The sequence below is a fragment of the Centropristis striata genome, chromosome 11, assembly GCF_030273125.1.
Source record: "Centropristis striata isolate RG_2023a ecotype Rhode Island chromosome 11, C.striata_1.0, whole genome shotgun sequence".
Taxonomy (NCBI): domain Eukaryota; kingdom Metazoa; phylum Chordata; class Actinopteri; order Perciformes; family Serranidae; genus Centropristis; species Centropristis striata.
The window spans coordinates 38,384,476-38,400,518 of NC_081527.1; the positions used below are offsets into that span (position 1 = coordinate 38,384,476).

Genomic DNA, 16,043 nt, shown 5'->3' on the forward strand with positions numbered 1-16,043 from the left:
TCTGGACTGAACATGGATGTTACGTAAAGGTGACGAGAGCCAGCGTGAGCTGATCACAGACACTTTACTGTTTTTAACTCTTGAGACGGAAACACAACGCTGGAGATTTTTTTTAGATTTCCACTCTGGAGGGTGGTTTCATGTTTTTGTGTTTTTACGCCCCAAAAACGACATCGCCGTCTAAACGAAAGGCTCATCTGATGAAATATTTTGTCATTTTCGCACGAGAGCGTTCCTGTAAACTGGCTCTAAACGTCTCACTTGAAGCAATTCTGCACATTTGATGCACCTTGCAGGATTCCTGCAGGAGACTTGTGATTGTGTTCACGTGGTTGAAGGAACTAATTGTGTGACGCTTTAGATAAGAAAGCATCAGCTAAACTTGTGTATTATTATGTGAAAGCTCCAAAGTGTTTTGTTTCATTAACAAATAATAATAAGTGTTGCACCATGGGCCTACTGAGGAGTAAAAAGCGTTATACAGTTTTAAAAAAAGTGGACATTGTGATGTATGAATGTCATGGTTTAGTTTTTATGGTGGTTGTGTGACTACTGGCCAGTTCAGACGCTGGTGTCTTCAGAGGAAACATGACATGTGGTCAACATTAACCCACTCTGGAGAACAGAGGGCAGCAGTCTCAGTCTGACTGAGGGTTTAGTCAGTAAATGCGTAAAGACCTCTTTATTCACTTTAAAGCAGCAAATGGAAACACATCTCAGGGGTCTCAGAACTTCACAAGTTTGCAATATTTCGCAACAAGTAACATGTGTTTGCAACAGTCGTAGCAAGAACAATCTGTCTGAGAGCGCTGGAGTTTATGGTTAACATGGACCTAATTCTGTGTGTGTGTGTGTGTGTGTGTTGGGAAGAACTTATAGGACTCCAGCATGAAGTTAATGCATCTGTCTTTCATTACCATGTTACACACACACACACACACACACACCTCCTCTGTCTATCTATCTGTCTCTCTCCTCCTCCACTGTTTAGACGGTGCAGGAGGAGAGCCTGCAGGAGGAGCAGGAGGAGGTGAGCGGGAGGTCACTATGTGAGAGTGTCACATCTAATTGGTAGAAGGTGATGAGGCTAGGACAGGATAGGAAGAGCAGGGAGGAAAAAAAGGCACGAGAGGCAAAAAGGGGAGGAGGTGGAGAGGAAGAAGAATGGGAAAAAAATTGAAAGGAGGAAAAAAAAGGTTAATAAATGGTAAGAAGAGTTAAAGGGGCAGTGGTGAGGAGGAATGGGAGGAGAAGAACAAAGAGAGGAGGAGGAAAGGGGAGGAGGGGAGACAGAAGGCCAGCGGTGAGGGCAGAGTGGCATTAATCTTGGTCGACAGACATTTCCGCCAGTCTGACAGCGAGAGGTCAAAGGTAACAAGATGGCTCCAAACACACATTCACACACACACATTCACACACACACTCACACACACTCAGACTCTCTCGGCTCACGCTCACACTTCTCCTTAAACTGTGTACAAGATATGAACAAATCATCCAAAACCAAAGCAAGTTATTATGTTTTTAAGCATCAAACTGTTCTCCTCTCTGCAGACCCTGATCCTGATCCTGATCCTGATCCTGATCCTGATCCTGATCCTGATCCTCCTGACAGCATGAAGCAGCAGTTGCACAAACTCAATTGCGATGCAAACAGCTGGTTGTCCACTTACGCTTGTTTGGTCATTTCCTGGCTCCAAACAAACCCACTTGTACTGCGGTGGGTGTAATGGTGAGCTGAGCTTTATTTATGGGGACACAGGGCTGTTCTGGTCAAACAGAAAACTGTGATTGCATTTCATCTCTTATCAGAAAGGTCATTTCAGCCAGCAGAGATGTGCAAAAACTACTCTACATCATTTTTCATCTTCTAAAAAACACGAATGTTCTGTGCTTGTGAGTCTATAACAGGCTGATTAATGGCTTAATGATGTCATGCAGCAGGAGGCGCGATGGGGGGACCAAGTGATCCGGGACGGAAAATATGTGGCGTATCTTATTAGTGCGACCAACGCCCGGGCAGGCTGGATGGAGCAGCGGTCGCCCGCTGACCGGAGGGTCGGCGGTTCGATCCCCGACCACGGCAGCCAATAAGAGCTGTTATAAAAATGAGGTTTATACAGTGTTTCAGATGTTTTAAATCCTACAATGAGTATGGGAGTCCCCATTTCTTACATGTCTTGTTTCTACTTCTCTGATATGACTTTATTGCTGAGGCTGGCAGGGTGAGGTAAGGTTCAGGGTAAAGTATCAATAAAGGAAGTCTAGAACAGAGTGAGGATCAGAGACAGGTCAGAGGACATTTAGATTATTATATCCTGATTACTGATTAAGGGAACAAAGGAAACGTCTAGATGCACTGTATGCAAATTGTCTGTTAACAATTTACAAGGGTTAGGACAGCCCATTATCAATAATAGTATAAGAACCAGCTGTTAGAGCTCCTCTGGGAGCCTTTTTCTCTGTAACCCCTCGTTGTGTGTTGCACTGTTAAATGCTCCTTCTTGTACAAGAATAATAAATTCTAATTCAACTTTACTTCTCCGAATCCAATCTTCTTTATTGAAGGGTCACTCTAAAAAATTCCTATAACAAGAGCTCTGAGTGGTCGCAAAGACTAGAAAATCATGATGTCAGTGGAGTCCATTTACCCTCCACCTCACCCTCAGCTCAGACTCTTCCTGCTGCTCTAAAGAAAGAAGTGAAGCTCCTGTGATGAACGTTATTGTGGCTCCCTCGTCTCCTCCTCAGCCTTTGTTCTTAGTATCTACAGGTTCTTCTACCCAGAGACTGCACTTATATTTCAGGATGCAGCCCAGACGTTTCCCTGCTGGTCCTCAGTGTGCAAACCCAAATATTCAGAAAAAAGAGAAAGAGAACTGATTCTTTGAACACACTACCTCTGGATGAGACAGTGTCTGTCCTGACTCCTCACTCCTCCTCCACAGCTCCTGGAACAGGAGGACCAACTGGACCACTCTCCCCACCACTGGAACACCTCCTCCTGGGAGAAGAAAAAAAAACACAACTTGATCCTTGATCTAAGGTAGAGATCCACTACGGAGACATTTAACGGATAAAAATGCTGTTTGGGAGTTGAAGTTAGGGAAAATGGTCAAAATAGTTCTGAATATTACTCAGCCTTCATAAATCAGACAGGAGAATGCTCTGAGGGGATTCAAACCTGCAACATGCTGCAGCCGGTGTATGTGTTCTTAATGTTAACAACCTAGAACTAAACCTGAACACAAGCATTTAATAACCAAACAGAAGACTCTACTGACACACGTCTGTCTGTCTGTCTGTCCTCAACTCAAGGTTATAATGACCAGACCTGCAAAGAGTCTCACATAACACAGTCACAGTGTGTGTGTGTGTGTGTGTGTGTGTGTGTGTGTGTGTGTGTGTGTGTTACCTTGCTGCCTGTCTGTCTGCCATGCTGACTCGGGTAGCTGTGTGACTGTGGGTGGATGCTGCGCTGCTCCACCCTCCCTTCACTTCTGTCCTGGCAGACACACACCACACACACACACACACACTTACACATAAACATGGTACACACAGTATTGATTCTGCAGCCAGACATTAATAAGGTGGATGCACTGACAGGTTTTATCTGCCGACCACAACTGTCAACTATCACTGTTGTGATAAGAAGCTACAACTGAACAGAACAGTAGATATACACACATACACATAACTAAAGTAAGACATAAGAAAGTTTCACTTTTGTTATGCGGTAAACTTACAACTAAATAGCATATTTGTTTGTCTCGACTGTGTGTTCATGCTGTTTGTTTGTTTTTTTCCCTGTGCGACTATGCATGCATGTCTGGGTGTGTTTATGTGTTTGTCTAAACTAGGTATTTTGAATTGTACATATTTTTCTTTTTATATTTATATTTTTATAGACTCTTAAATGTTGACCTTACTGGAGAGCACTTTGAATTTCGTTGTACATGTGACAATGACAAATAAAGACCTATTCTATTCTATTCTATTATATAGGCATACTACTCATTCTTTATGTAACTACATATCACATACAGAAACTGTGATAGTGAATAAATACATTTGGTTATCGGTATGAATTAATTTAAGATGGTTTTTAGATTATGTATGTATGTTTTCTGTTTTTAGCTGTTTTTTCCTTTTTTTAATCATTTTTATAATTAGACTGTTATGCTTTTAACCTGTAGCACTTTGAGATTTCCTGTAATGTAAAGTGCACTACAAATAAATGTATTATTATTATTATTATTATTATTAAGATGTTGGTTGTTGGTCCCAACCTGAGTGTAAAGATCTCTCTACCCTCACTGCCACTGAAAAACACACATACTATTATTATGATATTATTGTTCTGTTGCAGGACAGCAGGCAGGACTGTGCAGGATACGAGAAATCACTTTTATCATGATTATCATGATCACGTGTTGGGCTGCATGTGTGAGCGAGTGCATGGAAACAAACTTCTAGATAGTTAATATAATTTGAGAGATAATATGAGAGTCAAACCCACAGACTGACCAACAAAGTATTCAGTCAAACTGAACTGAACTGATATCAAACATGTTGGACGACAACAACTGCAGCATTTTATCAAACTTTCACCAACAACAAGCTTCACTGCTCTCTATTTATTTTTTATGAAACATAAAAAAAGCCAAACTTTGCAGCGTTATGTCAACAACTTCCTGACATGATATCCTGACACATGAAGCCTAGAGATTCCTTAGATCTTATAGTTTCACATGATACCATCCACCTCCAGTAAATTATTAAAAAACGGCAAAAATACTGACGGCCCCCTGGTGCTAAATTTCGATACTTGGTCGCCATGAATCAATACAATATTGCTACGAAAAAATATTGTGATACTATGCTGTATCGGTTTCTTTCCCCACCTCTACTGAGTAGAAGTAAACATGAAATGCGTTCTTACTGCTTTAACGCTTATTTAACTTTAACTTGTTGTTGTTCCAGCTGGTCACCTGAACACGCCAATCAAGGCTCCAAGTCCCACTAATACTACTACTACTACTACTACTACTACTACCACTACCACTACTACTACTACTACTGCTACTGCTACTACTACTGCTACTACTACTACTGTATTGTCTCTACTGGGTAATAAACAAGTCCACACAGGCTCCTCACTGTCAGACTAGCCTCTGGCTAATTCAACACACACACACACACACACACACATCTCTATTGTGTGTGTGTGTGTGTGTGTGTGTGTGTGTGTGTGTGTGTGTGTATTTGGATAATTAGTAATACATTTATGGCAATTAAAGTGTTCCTAAGAAATCAAATGGGTTAAACGCAAAAAACAACAACTTAGAGTTTGGTGTGATGATGCTTCAGATAGTTCAGAGAGTAAATAAAGGTGTATAGTAGAGATTAGCTGAGCTAAGTGTTGGTTGCCTAGGAAACATCCTATAGAACAGAGGACACCTCTTCCAGTCTCAGGTTTTGGGTTTGAGATCAAATTAGCATGTGGTGATGTGGTGATGTGACATGGCAAAGGAAGAGGAGCTAAATCTGAACTGTTTGTTGAATTGTTTTCTGACTAGTGCAGCCTGCAAAAAAACACTCCTGGTGTTCTTATTTCACAGTTGGTGGCTGGTGGAAACCACATACACACATACTGTAATACTGTAATACTGTACTTAAAGTTTGTGCAAAAAGGTTTTCCAAATATGTTCCCTTTAAGCAATATTCCTTGACTATTAAAGCAAGATTGGGCTAGTTGTCCAACGTGTCTCTTTAATATTAGACTTGAATCAAAAACGTGTTTTCACAATTAGGAATCCATTTAAAACCATTCATAATTATCTAGTATGTCTGGTATATATGTTAAAAGCTGTGCAGGGACTCAGCCATCACCTGCATGCAGTGTGTCTGCAGCAGCTGAATGAAACAAGTCAACAAGAATAATATCCTGTTATTATACTGCAAACTCAGAGATGTTGACATAACAAAGCTTTAAACAGAAAGCATTGCATCACTCTGGTTATGGAGCATTACATTAGTGTGTTATAATGCACAAAGAGTGCGTCTTTCAACAGGCTTTGCCAAAAGTATTTTAGAAGTCCTGCCAGTTGTTGTGTGCACTACACAACTTTTCTTTTCTACTGTTGCCAGCTTGCCATCAATGTTCTGTTAGTCAGTCAGTTTCCTCCATAAAGCAGCTCTGTGAAGCTCCATACAGTAGGTTTTTACTGTCTTCCTTCATGTTATGAGCTATCTCTGGGGCATTCATGTGCATATAGAACGCAGAAAACAAGCAGTTCTTGTGGTGAAGCAGCTGGGAGTTCTGCTTAGAAAAAGTATCTGCAAACAATTGTTAGCACAGCCTTTAGTACTGCATCTGGTTAGAGTTTCAACCATGAGACCCCAGACACCCTGATAGGCTGATAGGCTGGCTGGCTGTCACCAGGAACAGTCAGACAGAGGAACAGTCAGACAGAGGAACAGTCAGACAGTGGAACAGTCAGACAGAGGAACAGTCAGACAGTGGAACAGTCAGATAGTGGAACAGTCAGACAGAGGAACAGTCAGACAGAGGAACAGTCAGACAGTAGAACAGTCAGACAGAGGAACAGTCAGACAGTGGAACAGTCAGACAGTGGAACAGTCAGACAGAGGAACAGTCAGACAGTGGAACAGTCAGACAGAGGAACAGTCAGACAGAGGAACAGTCAGACAGGGGAACAGTCAGACAGAGGAACAGTCAGACAGTGGAACAGTCAGACAGAGGAACAGTCAGACAGTGGAACAGTCAGACAGTGGAACAGTCAGACAGTGGAACAGTCAGACACGGGAACAGTCAGACAGAGGAACAGTCAGACAGTAGAACAGTCAGACAGAGGAACAGTCAGACAGTGGAACAGTCAGACAGTGGAACAGTCAGACAGTGAAGCCTTTTGGTCAGGCTGAACATCAATCAGTTCATTAGTCTGTCAGCTTGATGGTCATTTAGCCCAGCTATTCTCAACCTTGGGGTCGGGACCCCAATTGGGGTCGCGAGATGATTTCTGGGGGTCGCCAAATCATTTTGGAAGTCAGCTCTGTCTCCACTGTGTTCATGTGTTCATGTGTTTTAGTCTTTTTGGTCATTTTGTGTCTTTTTTTTTGTCATATTGTGTCTTTTTGTGTCTTTTTTTGATCATTTTGTGGTCAATTTGTGTCTTTTTTAGTCATTTTGTTTCCTTTTTTTGGTCATTTTCTGTCTTTTTTTAGTCATTTTCTGTCTTTTTGGTAATTTTGTGTCTTTTCTGGTAGTTTTGTTTCCTTTTTTGGTCCTTTTGTGTCTTTTTTGATCATTTTGTGGTCAATTTGTGTCTTTTTTGGTCATTTTGTTTCCTTTTTTTGGTCATTTTTTGTCTTTTTTGGGTGATCTGAACTGTGCGTGTGAGATTGTGTTCAGTGAGTGGGGGTCACAGACAACATGCATGTTAAATTGGGGGTCGCGACTCAAAAAGGTTGAGAACTACTGATTTAGCCCACAGAGGAGAGGAGACAAATGGTCAGTGGTGAAACTGCTCAGTGCTAAAGCTGCTGTCTGTCCTGGAGACGCTTTAACTTCAGTTCATTTGACTGAATTACTCATTATAATCATTGTAGCTTGTACTGGTGCACCAAGGTTATTATAGTTAACGAAAAAACTAACGAAATAACGAAAACTAGAATGGAAAAAACATTTTCGTTAACTGAAATAAAAATAAAAACGGGAGTTTTTTAAAAAACGATAACTAACTGAAACTGTATTGTGTGGTTACAAAACTAACTAAAACTAACTAAAATTATAGAGAAAATGTCCTTAGTTTTCGTCTTTGACAACTTTTTTCATACATAAACCTTTTGATTTTGGTTGATATGAAATCTATTTCATCTATCTGGTTTTATGACTTAATAAACTTATTGGGGCTGAGATGGATCAGACAAAGGAAATAAAGGAAACATTTATTGTGACTTATTGAATCTGGACCCAACAAATACCCCATTACAAAACAACTAAAACTAACACTAAAACTAATAAAAACTAAACTAAAACTAAGCATTTTCCAAAAAATAAAACTAATCAAAACTAGCAAACTCACTCTAAAAACTAACTAAAACTAACTGAATTTGAAAACAAAAATTGACAACGAAACTAATGAAAAATCCAAAACTATTATAACCTTGTTGTGCACAACAACAAAGACAGATATATTTTCTATTGTATATAGTTGAACATTTGCTTCCAAGTGTGATCAGCGAGGATAAACTCAATAACTATAAAAGTTCTGTATGTGAACCCAAACTATCACTGTAAATGTCAGATGTAATTTCTATCATATTACCTATTTTCTGACAATTAAACTCTTAAACTGAACGGAGTGAGAAATACACGTCTTTTAAGATAACATGGTCTAATGTGGAAGCTGTGAGTTAGAAGACAACATGCTAATAACACCAGAGGACCTGAAATTAACCTCTTATTCACATGATTTACATTTACAACCATCTGCTTCAACCCATAAGAACCCACGGTGACACCCGTGTAACAAACACTTTAAATCTTCTTGAACAGGGGTCTCAAACTCAAATTATCTGGGGGCCGCTGGAGGCAGTATCAAAATGACCAAAATTACAAAAAAAAGACACAAAATGACAGAAAAAACTAAATTACTTTAAAAAGACACAAAATTACTAAAAAAAGACACAAAATTACTGAAAAAAACACTAAATTACTTTAAAAAGACGCAAAAAAGACACAAAATCACCAAAAAAGACACAAAATGAGAAGACAGAATAACCAAAAAAAACCCACAGAAGACACAAAATGACAAAAAAAAAGACACAAAATGACCAACAAAAGACACAAAATAACTAAAAAAGACACAACAACAGACACAAAATGACACAAAAAGACACAAATGACCAAAAAAAGACACAAAATGACTTACAAAGACACGAAAATGATTCAAAAATGCACAAAATAGCCCAAGACTCCATAGAGTTAATGAGTTAGGTGAAGCATAAAGCTGAATATGGGAGATTCTACAACATTTAAAGTGTTTGTTACATGGGTGTCACCATGGGTTCTTATGGGTTAAATATTAACCATGGATGAAGTGGTCAAATTCAACAAAAATGCTGTTTTGTTTTTGTGTTTTTTAGCTATAGCACCATAAACAAACTGACTTGGGAGTCCAAACATCCAACCTCCCTCAGAAAGCATTTTAGTCTCTTTAATATAGTCCGGCGGCTTAGAGTCAGATTTGAGAAGAATGGGAACAAAAGCACCAAGTTTCAATTTCTGATGGGAGCCACTTCATCAAGATGGCAGCCATATAAAGTCTATGAGAACCAATATATCTCCCAAGGCACTTAGAAGGTCAATCTTGGTGTCAAAATATACATTTTTCTGAATACATGCACTGAATATGATCTATATCAATATATGCACTACTGCTTAGGAACTGAGTTGGAATTCACACAGTCATTTTCCATGGTTTTCTTGATAATGACCAGAATCATTATCAAGAAAACCATGTTAAATGTCTAGATATCAGCTCTTATATTAAATTCTTATGAGCTATTTTTGTTGTTATCATTATATTTGTCCAAACAAATGTACGTTTAGTTGTACCAGGCATTAAAATGAACAAGAAATTGAAGGAAACAAAGGTCTAATAATTTTTTCCATGACTGTATCTATTTGATCAAATAATCATCTCGTGATATTCTCAATAGCTTTAATGGGTTCCTTGACCCAGAAAATGTATATTTGGACACCAATATTGACCTTCTAAGTGGCTTGGAAGATAAATTGGTTCTCATAGATTTTATATGGCTGCCATCTGCGATCGGTAATCTTGATGAAGTGGCTCCCATCAAAAATGTAAATGTAAAGTGATGGAGAGCATGTGGAACAAATGTGGTGCTTTAGTCCAGCGTGTCCTCTTTATTCTGCTGACCCGGCTGACTGATACATAAACCAGTCCTTTGGTACCAACAAACACCATTTAAAATGTAAACATCTCATTGCATGTCCCTGCTGCCTGTTAGTCCCCATAAAGACACCTCAGACAGTCGGTACTAGGGCCGGCTATACGCAGGGGCAAGAGATCAAACAGATGCCTTGAAAAAAAACACAAGATTTCTCACCAAAGTAACTACTCACTCCCTCACTCTGTCAAAAGAAACGACAGAAAAACACCAGATTTTGAGATGTCCAAAATGGAAGAAAATTGTCAAAATGGTCAAATATTAAAATCACTAAAATGCTTAAAATGGACCAATTATAGTCTTTTGTATCTAGTTACTTTGGGATGTCCAAAAATTGTATGACATAGAATGTATAGTCAACAACTAAAAATGCTTCAAATGGGTCAATTGTAGTCTATTGATATATATTACCGCATAATATGGCCAGAAATTACACCCTTGAAAAAAATGTCATACTATAGGATGTCAATTTTTGTCAAAAATGACTAATAAATGCAAAAAAATTGATCAATTATACTCTGTTGATACATGTTATAGTATGATCTTTTAAAAAATGACAGAAAAACACCAGATTATGGGATGTCCAAACATTTTACAAAGGTCATACTATGTCGATTTTGTAAAAAAAACAAAAACAAACAAGTAGTTACTTTGGTATTTCATTACTTTGGTATTTAGTTACTCTTGTACTTTGTTACTTTGGTATTTATCAGCCAGCCCTAGCTGGAGCATGATGTAAACATATGATGCCCCCTCATACATGCTGCTAGAACCAGAACCAGCCCTGCTCGGTACCAAGGTTATTATAATAACCGAAAACTAACCAAAACTAACCAAATAACAAAAAATAGAATTGAAAAAAGATTTTTGTTAACTGAAATAAAAATAAAAACTAGAGTTTTTAAAAAAACGACAACTAACTGAAACTGTATTGCGTGGTTACAAAACGAACTAAAACTAACTGAAATTATAGTGAAAATGTCCTTAGTTTTTGTTTTTTCATTCATAATTCAGTGTTTCTATTTGAACATGCAACACATGGTGAATATGTTTACTGAGACTGGGATGTTTACACTAGAACCAAAATACAAAACACCCAGAACTGTAAGAGTTAATAACCTTATTGGGGCTGAGATGATAAACCAAAGGAAATAAAGGAAACATTTATTATGACCTCTTTGAATCTGGCACCAACACATAGCCCATTACAAAAAAACTAAAACTAACACTAAAACTAATAAAAACTAAACTAAAACTAAGCATTTTCAAAAAATAAAAACTAAACTAAAACTAGAAAACTCACTCTAAAAACTAACTAAAACTAACTGAATTTGGAAACAAAAATTCACAACGAAATTAAAACTAAAACTAATGAAAAATCCAGAACTATTATTCTAACCGTGGTCGGTACCGGCGGTGGTTCGGTGCCCGGGCATCCCGCCACCGCCAGCCCAGTAGAGGACCAACATGTCCCGGAGGTTCGCCGAGGGGAACCGGGACATTCCCGCATTTGGTAACAGTTAGCCCGCTTCACATACACATCCACTGTATGGAGCTATGAGGAGGTAGTTAGTTCGAAGCCCGGATCGATCCACCAGCTGATTATTGATTGATCCGCTGGTTCAACCAGTTAATCAATCTATCAGGATCATCTACCGACCGGACGACAACAGGACAGAACCAGTGACAGACTAGAGTAAGTCCTCTCCATTGGAGAAACTACAGAGTCCCCTTAATACCTCTGCACAGGAACAGGCTCTGACACACAGCGACCCCGCAGCTACTTACCTTACCGGGCCAGCTGCCGGTTAGCGGGACCGGGAGGTGCAGCAGGAGAAAGGAGCAGACCGGGAGAGCTAAGCCTCCGTTACCGAACATGGTTCATTCATGTCATGGAGACTCCCCTCACCTCCTCTCCCCTCCTCACTCCTCTCCTTCTGCCCTCCTTCCTCTCCTCCCCTCGGAGCAAGCTACGCCTCCTGCTCTGCTCTCTCCGGTTCCTGCCACACTGGAGGAAAAATAAGCCCTGGAATTATTATTTCAATCATCTAGATCAGGAGTTATCAAGCTTTTTGAGTCGCGACCCCCAATTTAACATGCATGTTGTCCGAGACCCCCAAACACTGGACACAATCTCACACACACAGTTCAGATCATACAAAAAAGAAACAAAATGACCAAAAAAAGGAAACAAAATGACCAAAAAATACACAAAATGACCAGAAAAGACACAAAATGACCAAAAAAAAAGACACAAAATGACCAAAAAAGAAAAAAGTTACCAAAGCAAGACACAAATTGACCAAAAAAACACACAAAATTACCAAAAAAGGACACAAAATGACCAAAAAAAGTAAACAAATGACCAAAAAATACACAAAATGACCAGAAAAGACACAAAATGACCAAAAAAAAGACACAAAATGACCAAAAAAGGACACAAAATAACCCCAAAAAGAAACAAAATGACCAAAACAAGTAAACAAATGACCAAAAAATACACAAAATGACCAGAAAAGACACAAAAATGACCAAAAAAGGACACAAAATAACCCAAAAAAGAAAAAAATTACCAAAACAAGACACAAAATGACAAAAAAAGACACAAAATGACTAAAAAGAACACAAAATGACCAAAAAAAGACGAAAACACATGAACACTTTAACACAGTGGAGACAGAGCTGACTTCCAAAATGATTTGGCTCTAAATGTCTAAATATCTAAATACTGTAGTCTATTTGGTTTCGTTTTGTGTGACTGTTGTTTGTTCTTAAAATCATACAATTTAAATCTAAGGATGTGTACAACATGTTTAATGTCGACACCAATGTACCCTGATGTACCCACAAGTACTGTACTTAAGTACAATTTTGAGGAACTTGTACTTTACTATTTAGTATTTCGATTTTATGTACATTTATACTTCTACTCCACTACATTTTTAGGTAAATATTGTACTTTTTACTCCACTACATTGAGCTGCCAGCTTTAGTTACTATTTAGGTCAATATTTAACATAAAAACATGATAAATTAACATAGAAGTATATTAAGAAGTTAAAATGAGTCCTGTCTTTACAAAGTTAAAACGCTGCTTTCATACAGTCATGGATAAAATGATGATACCACCCTTGTTTTCTTCAATTTCTTGTTCATTTTAATGCCTGGTACAACTAATGACTGTAAATGCATCAATAATAATAATAATGTAATAACATATTTATAATATATAAAACAATCTGAGTAAGTCCATTCTGCATAAAAAGTACTTTTACTTTTGATACATTAAGTACATTTTGATGCTGATACTTTTGTACTTTTACTTCAGGATCTGAATGATGCATTTATGTAAGCAGCATTTTATCTTGTCAATAATTAATTTTATCTTCTTAATATAATGTTATGAGGTTTAATTTTAAATTATGTCTAATCACTTTAAATTAATCATGTTTTTATGTTCAATCTCGACCTGAAAAGTAACTAAAGCTGTCAGCTAAATGTAGTGGAGTAAAAAGTACAAGATTTGCCTCTAAATGAAGTGAAGTACAAGTATATAACTAGAAAGTGTCCTCTGGGTAAATAGTGAAAGGGCCACTACTGCCGGTGTGTGTACACTATGATGAGATTCTTCAGAGATTTATAACAATTAATACTAGTAATGTTATGATACTATATAATATACAAGGAGCACACCTACAACAAGCATTCCTTTACAAGTATTTATTTATACAGCAACCTATGACCTTTAACCTCAAAATGTGTGTGTGTGTGTGTGTGTGTGTGTGGGTCTCTCTTTCTGTGAGAGATACATCAAAGGATGAAAGGATCAAAGGCTTTTGGGTCGACCAATCAGAGCACAGCAATCAACGGAATTAACTGCTGCTGTAGAATGTTCTGGAACAGTGACAGCAGCCAGAGGTGGACAGACTGGAATTTCTGGCCTCGAACAGAAAGCATTTTTGGCAAAACCATAATACCTATCATTGATCCGACTTCACTTTGAGCGTCCTGAGTTCTTCCTGAACGTCTACATATGTTTTTGTGAAGAAAAATGAAGAAATAGCTTTGTTAGAGCAATCTGAAAAACTGTAGAATATGCTTTTCTACAGAAATCTTCCTGCGTTTTTAATATGGGAGCCAATGAGGCTGTTGGTGGTGTTGGTGGATCATCTGTGCGTCCTACGCCCAAACTATAACTCTGACAGCTTTACCAGAGGATTGTGAGGGAGAAGACTAATTTTCCTACGTTTCTATGTATAAATTATTTCTGTAGAGTGGAATTTGCGGCCTGGAGCGCAGTTTTCAAATGTATTTTTTGACAGTTTTTTCTCTCCCTCTACACTCTGGTGATGATGTCACACACTGTGACACGAACATTCCGTGCAATACACACCCATTATAATCTCAGAATTTCTCCAAAAATGATCATGGTCATTGAACAGGGATTGATAAAAAACTATATGACCTATCGAAACGTGGATTAATACACCGATACACAAGACTTGTGTCTACTGTTTAAAGTTTAAATGGAGTCTCTAGGTGAAATTATGCCGGAGAAGTAGACGTTTGAAAATCTCCAATTATTGTTCTTTTTCACTCATTTTTTTCCGGCCGTCCCATTCATTTCAATGCAAAATTGTGAAATCTGCTTCACATTATTTTGTATAAGTGATTTCAGTACCACAACTGTTCTAGTCTTTGTTTTTTTATCTATCTGGACCCTCCCTCTGCTTATTGTATTAGTCATTCAGTTTAATATGTGAAGGTAAGAGTGACACAATGGAAATACAGATTTTGATCATTTTCTACTAACAGGTAAGAGTCCATGAGTCCTGATATGCTGTGAAGTCTTTCTCTTGTGATTTATATGAAGCGGTCCATGAGAATATAAGCAACAGCACTCTGTTCCATGTTGAACACACATTCAGGTTTATTGTTCAAACAGGAAAGATGCAGTATACAGGTCCCCACACACACCGCTAATCAGACACGCAGGTACCAAATGAGACAATGTGACACATCAGGGCATTTCATTTCTGTTTTTCCTATAATTAAAAAAAATCTGATGCAATCCTTGAAGTTGTGGTTGATGTTCAGCTCCTCTACAGGCTTTACTGGGCTGTCTAATTAATGATATGGCTGATCAGGAGCAGATTTGTGGTAGTTTCCAGTTTTCAGAAATTGTCCCACACATTATCCCAAATATTGACTAAACTGTCCTGAACTTAATTGGATATGGGGAAATGCGTATTATTTTGTAACGTAGTGAATTTATTTTATCCAGGAATGTGACAATACTATGCTCTGATGATCAGGTCATATTTTATTCACCCCCCTAAAAAATGCTGCTGCTCAAATAATTGAGTTACATTAGAACTGCATTGCCAAAGAACATGTGACATGACAGGAAAGAAAGGAAACATTTCCAGGTTTTCATAGAACAGTTGATGCTAATGACATAAAACATCCAAGGTTAGTAACAGCAGTGAACCAGCCCTCGGTGTCCATGAGTCCAGGTTCTTCCACCCCTGATGTGGGTCTGCTGATGCACCAACACACTCTGATTAGTGTCTGTGCCCCCCTGTGGCCACCAGCAGCAGCTGAGACCACTAGTCACATTAATCTGCTTCCTCTTTGCAATAACAGAAAGAGCAATGTCCAGTTGAAACATGTTTTGGTGAAGTCCTGTCAGGTTCTTGTGCTTGTGACGATGTATCAAACCAGATGAGATGCAGAGTGAAATAAGAGTCACATCAATAGTACAAACGTGTTTGGCTTCACATCCATCTGCTTAAATTGTCACAAATTCTCCGTTATCTCTGTATTATTATTGAACCTTCAGATCGCTACATGGAGACTGAAACACAGAGTATTAAAACATGGAACCAAAGCCTGCCACGTGTCTGAGACAACAGAAATGTACCCTAATGCCTTCTGTGATGTGATGTGATGTGTGAGCTGTACATGGGGACAGTTTGGCTGTCATGTCGGTTGTGATGGCGCCAAATATGGTCCTTCCTGTGGTGAGTCAGAGCGGC

General features: G+C 38.5%; 1 protein-coding gene across 1 annotated transcript in view; it reads right to left on the bottom strand.

Moving 5' to 3' along the window:
• The window catches only part of si:ch211-267e7.3 (ADAMTS-like protein 2), a 35,784-nt gene extending 23,852 nt beyond the window's left edge, over nucleotides 1-11,932 (bottom strand). The window contains exons 1-3 of the mRNA XM_059344264.1: nucleotides 11,794-11,932; nucleotides 3,416-3,505; nucleotides 2,901-3,004 (exon numbers count right to left, since the gene is read on the bottom strand). Of these exons, the coding sequence (XP_059200247.1) occupies nucleotides 2,901-3,004; nucleotides 3,416-3,505; nucleotides 11,794-11,883 (284 nt within the window). The 5' untranslated portion in view covers nucleotides 11,884-11,932. The remainder of the gene's footprint in view (nucleotides 1-2,900; nucleotides 3,005-3,415; nucleotides 3,506-11,793) is intronic.
• Nucleotides 11,933-16,043: the final 4,111 nt, after the last annotated feature.